The sequence below is a fragment of the Cibotium barometz genome, chromosome 18, assembly GCF_041138505.1.
Source record: "Cibotium barometz isolate CiBa-2024 chromosome 18, ASM4113850v1, whole genome shotgun sequence".
In the NCBI taxonomy this organism is placed as follows: Eukaryota; Viridiplantae; Streptophyta; class Polypodiopsida; order Cyatheales; family Cibotiaceae; genus Cibotium; species Cibotium barometz.
The window spans coordinates 31791816-31800361 of record NC_141063.1 but is presented as its reverse complement, the minus strand read 5'-3'; the positions used below and the strand labels follow the sequence as shown (position 1 = coordinate 31800361).

At 40.8% G+C, this 8546-nt stretch overlaps 1 protein-coding gene across 1 annotated transcript; it reads right to left on the bottom strand.

Moving 5' to 3' along the window:
- Positions 1-854: 854 nt before the first annotated feature.
- On the bottom strand, positions 855-3662 carry LOC147629209 (putative phospholipid hydroperoxide glutathione peroxidase). Its single transcript, XM_086812472.1, has 6 exons — positions 3468-3662; positions 2949-3025; positions 2779-2840; positions 2573-2691; positions 2210-2380; positions 855-1021 (listed from the first exon to the last, which is right to left on the bottom strand). The coding sequence occupies exons 1-6, from the start codon at positions 3528-3530 to the stop codon at positions 992-994; spliced, it is 522 nt and encodes a 173-aa protein (XP_086668598.1). The 5' UTR covers positions 3531-3662; the 3' UTR covers positions 855-991.
- Between the last annotated feature and the right edge of the window lie 4884 nt (positions 3663-8546).

Sequence of the window (8546 nt, the reverse complement as noted above, 5' to 3'; positions counted from 1 at the left end):
CATAAATCTCTCTCTCTCTCTCTCTCTCTCTCTCTCTCTCACACACACACACACACAACGCCTTACACATTAAGCCTCAAATTGAGAGATCCTAGGTTACATTCCTAGCACTTTAGTATTGTCATATGGATCATGTGGTCTGCTAGCTTGGCTATGCCATTAGAACTTCCCTCATCAGCACCAAATCCAAGACATGCTCCGCTGCCATCAAGCTACCTTTCCACGCGACATAGCTGAGGAAGACCTCTCGGCCATACTCATTCGCCCTATGCTTGATATTTTGAAGAGTGGTATACCATCGACGGGGAGCTAATGCTGCTCTCATGTTTCTATGTTCCTAGTACTCCATGACGAGTTTCCATGGACAATTTTGTATCACCCCAGTGAGATAGCTATGTTTATGTTTTGTTTCTGTTTTATTTTCCATTCCATGATGAGATATGACATGGACATTATTGTATCACTTTGGTCGCATAGGCCCATTGGATCTTTAGTAGACACTTAATATATCTTTCTCTCTCACTCTCTCTCTCTCTCTCAAACCGTACATCTAAGCCTTTGTTTTAACATCATTCGAGACTAGGAAGATAACAAATCCATATCACTGATACCACGTTTTCATTCCAATGTCAAAGTATAGCTTAACACGTGCTTGCCTAACTTCTTGGCATGCCAATGTCATGTATACATTCATGCAACCTAAGACGATACAAAAATTAAATTGTACATCACAATAGCTGAATTCCCAACAGTATATTAATAGAGCAAAGATTCACTTGATTAGCCCCCAGGTTATCCATCAAAACCAACTATTGCTACGTTGTTGAACATGTTCAAAACTCCAGTCAATCGAAGATCAACATGTCCAAGGTCTCCAAAATAGAAGAAATCCAACTGCTGTTAACTTGAGCAACTTCCTACACGTGCTTTGAAGAGATCAGCTCTTAAAAAGGTACAGCTTATACCAAGAAAATCCAATTATTGCAGCTGCTTATACACCTAAAAGTTGCTTGATATCATTCTGCAAAAAACAAAGAAACATAGAGTTATACAGGTGGTCTCTAAATTGAAATAAAAGATAAGGAGAAATGTGTCCTTGCAAGAATAGCAGCATCTTTAAGGCTAAAACAGCTAGCAGTCCTATTGATGTAGCCCAGACAGGCTGTTGACAATAGCCTCAACATAAAAACACACATCCAAGCACACAGATGTTCAAATAATGATGATGATCACACTGCCCCCGAAGTATGCCACCAATGTTTGAAAGATAGTTAGGGACTTGAAGAACAACCTTCCTTTGCTCTTTGGATTCACCTTAGTACAATCCAAACATAGTGATCCATGCAAATTAATTTCCAAAGCGTTGAGTAGTTGCAACCCATCATAGGGCCTTGGATAAAGCCATTGGGGCACCAAATGTGACCAGACTTGAATTCTGCTTCATGTATTGAATCTTCTCTCGGGGATCGCCTGGTAAGGAGCGTCCTTGTGGACCACCTTGCCAAATGCCAAAGACCCTCTTTATTCTCCTGATCAAAGGGATAGCCAAGTATGGCATAGGATGCAAAATAGTAAATGGATTTGGTGCAGATGATGTATATAATATTGCCTGTTAGCATTAGCACCATAATTGACACAATGATGTAGCTTTACTCACTATCTTCCAAGATTGTTGAAACTCCTTCAAATCTTAACCTAGTAATTTATAGTTCTGTACATACTACTGCAGAAAAATGCCCGTTCACATGATTTTGACAAAAGCTTGTCACCAGACCTTGCACAGATTCCTTCAAGTTGCTAGCTATCTGCATACTGATAGTATGAGGATTTTTAAACTACACTCTGCCGAACTACCATGGCCCAGAAAAAACCCCACAGGCCTACTCAGCACAGGATGAGATGTGGCTATCCTTCTCTGCATGTCGAAATTTGAAACCTGCACACTTCCAAAAATGATTTTGGTCTAATAGCCTCAATGGCACTTTTGCCGGCTTAACCCGAATAGAGGGCTTTTGCACTGTAACTAGTGTGCTGCCGCAGGGTGCACTGAAACACATTAATGCATGCTATTGACAAAAGCTTAAATTGTTAAAAGAGTGTGGATTGAAATTTCAGCTTTCTTCACAATAGTTAGCTCTAATGGCTCAGACCAGTTGCTTTCTCAGCCACAGCAGGAGCAATATACCCATTGAAGACAATTCACACATACCTCTATTTTAAATGGTGCAGTTTGAGGCCCATAACGACTCACGACACAACCATCCTGGTCAACCAAAAACTTTGTGAAGTTCCAGTTAACCCGAGAGCCAAGAACTCCCCCTTTCGTGCTAGACTTCAAGAAGTTGTAGATAGGAGCTGTGTCTTTACCATTTACATGAACCTGCAGGCCACATCAGATGTGAACACCTCAAACTGTATACTCATATGGGTGTGCATTGTGCAAGGCCATCTGTGCATGTGAGAATTGTGTATAGTGTGCATGTGAGAATTGTGTAAACTTGGCACCTGTGCATGCATGCACTCAAAGCACCATTTGACAAGCTGAGAAAAGATTGCCAAAGAACCACTCTACCTTGTCAAAAATTGGGAATTCCGCCTTATATCTTGTGCAAGCAAACTCCTGAATTTGATCATTGCTTCCTGGCTCTTGATATCCAAACTGATTGCATGGGAAGGCCAGAATTTCAAAATCTGCGCAGTAAGAGCAGATGGATTGTGTAGCATTGTTTCTCATAGATACTATGGAAAAACAAAGGTGCAAATAAATAAAATACGCACCTTTGTCTTTGTACTTGCTGTGCAACTCTGATAATTGGGTGTAATTGCTTTTGGTGAGGCCACTGCACGCACACACAGGGTTTTGACAAAAAGAAAAGGTGGATAAAAAGCATCAAATTTCCATGAAAAGTAAAACACAGGTGGAGCAAAAGTGACTGCCACAAGCTTACCATCTAGAAGCAACATTTACAACTACAAGCACCTTGCCTTTGTAATTACTCAGATCCACATCCTTGCCAGCTACATCCTAAAAAGCAAATGGAAGTGTCCTCTGGTAAGGAACCTAATATCAAACTGAATGTATTTTAAGTTGGTCATGTTCTGATGACATTGGAAATGTTATGGTAAGAAAGGGATCAGGGATCATCAAAATCACCTACACTGCAACAAGTTTTAGCCCTAAAGCGGGCTAGTTATACCAATACTGGCTAACTATTACAGGATGATCATGACCCATGACCCCATTCTTACCATACATGATGCCCACGACCCCATTCTGACCAATGCTCATAACCCCCTTTCTTACTAAATAGGATGATCATGACCAATTCCTACCAACTAGGATGATCATGACCCCATTCTTACAAAATAATTAGCTGTAAAATGAGAGTGTAATAGAAGCGAATAAGAAATGAAACAGAAGGTTTAGCCAATAAACAACAAAACTAGGGCTTTGCAGAAAGGGGAACCTTGACTGTGAACTCATGGATGCTCTTCTGAGGAAGCTCGGGAGAGGACTGCGAAGCGCCCATCTGCACGGGAGAACTGTGGAGAGGATGGTAGGGTCGGGGCGAGGATAGTGGCTGCTATAACGTTGATGATGAGAGTGAAGAGGCGTCGTTGTTGGTGTAAGAAGAAGGGCAGGGTCGGGGCGGGCTGCTATCACGTTGATGATGAGAGTGAAGAGGCGTCGTTGTTGGTGTAAGAAGAAGGGTAGGTCTCAATGCATGCCTTCTTCATTCTGTCAGCCAACGAGCAAGAGCAAATGCTAGGCCACTCTAGATTAGATCCTAGAGCCTGTTCCCACGCTTCGAAGTCTCACTTTGTTCACAGTGACAAATACCAAAGAGCTATGCTGATCTTAGGTCGTTTCACACCTATGCTTGCAACCTAGTTTCACAAGCTTCAACAATAGGCACCATGGTGGGGAAACGTGCAAGGTGAATTTAGTTGTCCCAAAGAAGCACTTGCTTACATTTTGCCTTACTGTTATCTTGCCATTGATCAACAATGAGAGGGCTTGTGTGAACAATTTCTTACACGCACCTAGGTTCCATGTGCCAAGAAAATGGTCAATAAATGAGCTAGAGTATTGGAAATAACTCGACAAAAATTATAATTGTTTCCTTTTCTTTTCTTTTTTTGTCATGTGTGAAGTCGCAAACATCACTCCCCAATAGCATCCGGGGCTTGGATTGAGAGACAGGGATTTGTGACTCATGAACAACCTGAATGGAACTTCCATTTTTGGCCACACCTTTGTTAAAGGAAGAGCTTATCCAAAGTTTTGGATTAAAACTTTGAAAAATTTTACCGCATTTGCCCGTTTTACTATAGTGATGGCTTAAATGCCCTTGTATTTCTGTTTTAATATGTTAAGAATGTCTTTACCACATTTAAAAAAAAAGATTTAATTTATGAAATTACAACTTGTACATTAACGAAATAGCAGAACAGAACTTAATGTACAAGTTGTAATTTAAGAAATTACAACTTGTAGTTAACTAAAATAGCAAAACTTTTACGAGTTATAATTTATGAAATTATAACTTATATTTTCGTAGAAATAGTACAACTTTTATAAGTTGTAACTTAACATACAAGTTGTAATTCAAGAAATTACAACTTGTATGTTAACAAAAATAACATAACTTTTATTAAAAAAACAAGAACTTAGCAATATGGAGATGGAGTATCGATGTAATATTATAACTCAGGTAATTGCCTTCCACCCATGCACTCCTGTGAGGGAGCTTAAATGGAAATTTAGTAAGATAATAGTCTATGCAATGTGACAGACGGGCACACATAGCAATAAATGTAGATCTCAAAGCTGATGGAAGAAATAATGTATGCAATGTGAAAGAAGGGCACACATAGCAATAAGCGTAGATCTCAAAACTGATAATCTAAATATGATGGAAGCTACAAAACCCACCTATATAGTACCATGGGTGGTTATATGCTAGGTTGGCCATTCTTAGTTGCCCTACATTTGGACTCAACCAATTACATCAATTAACTAGGGTAAGAATAGGTTGAAAATTATTTCTAAAGTTTTGGTGCACCCATTCGAGGTCATCTAGCATCCCATTCAAGCCTCATAACCCAAAGATACCATGTCCCAAGAAGATCTCTATCTACGCTTAATGTGGTCCAATATGGGTTTATTATATGCACTTGTTGCATGTAGCCTTTTCGGCACAATATCATCTCTGCACTTGCATGTAGCCTTTTTGGCATGATGCTAAACCTACCTAAGCCATTGCTTAACCATTCGGCCACATATGACCTCACCCCAAAGTCCAAACCATCCAACCATGTGTGTGCTACACAAGAAGATGGGACTCCCTACAAGCATCCTATCCCACTAATGGGGAGAAGTATCCTCTCTCTAGATATCTTCCCCACCGTGAGGTGCCCATCAACTTGCACACTTGGCCATCCTTGAAATTTCTCCATCATACTTATGTTGAGAGATTTGATTTGTCTCTTACCAAATATCAATCCCCAACCAAAAGTACATGACCCCAAGCCTTATTATTTCAAACTCTTGGCTTAATGACTCTTTTTTGTATGTGAGATCTTCTTTTCATGTTTTCTCATCAAGATGAGGTGTCCAAAGGATGATCATCATATACCTGCCCTACTTTAAAAGGATATGTCAGTCCATTGGTACCACGCCCCCAAGGGGCCTATTTCATGTTTTCTCATCAAGATGAGGTGTCCAAAGGATGATCATCATATACCTGCCCTACTTTAAAAGGATATGTCAGTCCATTGGTACCACGCCCCCAAGGGGCCTATTTCAGCATGTGTACAACATGTTTTTGGGTCTATAAACTTTATCTTCTGTTGCCATATATATAGGCAGTGATGTGTGTAAACACACTTAGGACCGTCGGGGCACTTTTTCCCTCTTTAGGAGGTTTTTTCCCTCGGCTTGTATATACGCCCATTATTCTAGGGCTAACTTATTTTTGTACATTGACACAATCTAATACACTGTGTGTTGTGTGCATTCTTGTTTTCTTCTTCTCCAAGCTTTGTGTGCTTTCCTGCAACCCTAATTCCAACAATTGGTATCAGAGCAAGCATCGGCTCTAAGCCCATAGGGCTTGGCGTTCTCAGAAATTGCATCTGAGGTCGTTTCGGGCTCCGTTTTTGCATTACAAGTTATGTACAGGTGTGTGCAGAAATTTCAACAGTGCAGTTTTTTGCAAAACAGGCATACGTATTCTATTGTGGACCATGCTACATAACACGAGTTGTTTTCTATTCAGTCTTTGCTCCATTATAGGTAGCTTTTGCATCAGTTTCAGTTAGTGGCCATGGTTGATAACAACAATGATGTATTTCGCATGTTGTCTGGTGATGACAAACGGGATGGAGACAGCAACTACCCACTTTGGGCATACATGATGCAGCATGTTTTGGTTGCAAAAGGAGTGTGGAACATTGTGCAGGGTATGGATGTACGTCCAGGTTCTGTGGATGTAGGATCTGTTAAGGATGTTGCAAGTTCTAGCAGCTCTACTATTGCTGCTGTTTTACCCACTACTGAACAAGCTCGTTGGGATGGTAAAGATGCGCACGCTCATGCCTTGATTACACTTTCTGTCAAACGTAACATCACTCCACATATTCGTTCAGCTAAAACAGCAAAACAGGCTTGGGATATTCTAGCTGGTTTGTATGCAGGTCGTAACGAGGCAAAAATCTCTTACCTGCGTAAAGAGCTAGAATCCAAGATTATGGAGAAAGATGATGACATGAATGTTTTTCTTGCTAAGATTAAAGATCTCAAGGAACAGTTGATTTCTGCAGGTGAGATTATTCCTGATCATTCTCTTGTGCAGACTGTTCTTGATGCTTTACCTGAGTCATATCAGACTTTTGCTTCCACGTGGAGACTTGTTACTTTGAGGACAGACCTGATGTTGTCAAGTATGATACTTTAGCCAACAAGCTCTTGCAAGAAGCGCAGTCTAGGCAAAACAGGGCTAGGTAGCGTGCAGTTGATCAGGCATTTGTTGCTGCCCAGCAGAGAAAAAGTGGTAAGGCAACCCCTTCCACTGTTTCTTCTCCTATTAGTAGGTCTGCAACTTCTTCTCCTTCCACAGGTAGCAACAATAGGTCTGAGAAGGCTCTTGATAAAGGCAAGAAAAAGATCAGGTGCAACTATTGTAAAGCAACCGATCATGTCATTAAGAATTTCCCTAAGCTAAAGGCTAAAGAGGCAAAGAAGAAAGAGTCAAATGCAGCCACAATAGCGGATGCTTCTACAAATGCAGATTCAGCAAATGTTGTGCAGGATACAGAATGGGCGTTTAGCATGTATTGCCAGTATGACCCACCTGTACATGATGCATGTTTGGCAGTTTTTGTTGACTCTGATGTATGGTATTTTAACAGTGGTACTACAAAGCACATTACCTCGCATCGTGATATGTTAACTTGTCTTGATGCTGTCCCTAATGGGAATACTGTCACATGTGCCAATAATGCTTCTTACCCAGTGAAGGGCGTTGGTAAAATTATGCTTACTGCTGCAAATGGCAGCGCTTTCACACTTTTCAGATGCTTTGTATGTGCCAGGGTTAAAGAAGAATCTATTGTATGTCTCTACGCTTGCTAGACTTGGACTTGTAGTCAAATTTGTGGATGACAGATGTACTATTCATGATTTGACTTCTGGTGATACGATTATTGTATCTCGCACCTTGTTTCGTGGGCTTTATAGGCTCAATTCCTATGACAAGTGTGTGGAAGATTTAGCAAATGCAATTTCTAAGATGAAAAGGCAGTTTCAGATGCAAAACTATGGCATGCTCATTTTGGTCATCTGAACTTTGCTAGTTTGCTAAATTTGCAGAAATTTGATATGGTTGCTTCATTGCCCCCTCTTGAGGCACCATTGAAACATGTTTGTGAAGGCTGTATTTTGGGCAAAATGCAGCGTTTTGCGTTTCCAAAGGATGGTTCTGTGCGGGCCACTCGTCGTCGTCGCAAATTGCAACTTGTACATAGTGATGTATGTGGGTCTATGCAAACTCCGTCATTTGGTAAACACTTGTACTTCGTGACTTTCATTGATGATTACTCAAGGCATGCATGGGTATATCCACTGAAGGCAAATTTTGAAGTGTTTTTGTGCTTCAAACAGTTTTTGCTTATGGTTGAAAATGTATCCAATTGTACTGTGGGCACCCTCCATTCTGATCGGGGGGGGGAGTACATGTCTAAAGAGTTTGATGCATTTCTGGCTAGTCGTGGGATAAAACACCAATGTACAGTGCTGTATATCCCTCAGAAAAATGGTGTTGCTAAGAGGAAAAATAGGTCACTTATGGAGATGGCACGATGTATGGTCAAGAGTCAAGCTTTGCCACATGCGTTTTGTCTTGAGGCAATCATGTGTGCTGCATATGTACTCAACAGGTGTCCCACTAAGACCTTGCAGTCTGTTACTCCATACGAAGCTTGGCATGGCAGGAAGCCTTATATTGGTCACTTGCATGTCTTTGGTTGCTTGGCCTATGCTTTAG

What these genes read in the sequence shown, in the direction of transcription:
- LOC147629209 (XM_086812472.1), bottom strand. Translation starts at nt 3,530, where the DNA reads ATGGGCGCTTCGCAGTCCTCTCCCGAGCTTCCTCAGAAGAGCATCCAT. An exon ending in AATTCCCAATTTTTGACAAG is followed by an intron (nt 2,381 to 2,572) that starts GTAGAGTGGTTC and finishes TGTGGCCTGCAG; the next exon opens with GTTCATGTAAATGGTAAAGA. An exon ending in CTGCACCATTTAAAATAGAG is followed by an intron (nt 1,022 to 2,209) that starts GTATGTGTGAAT and finishes TGTTTTTTGCAG; the next exon opens with AATGATATCAAGCAACTTTT.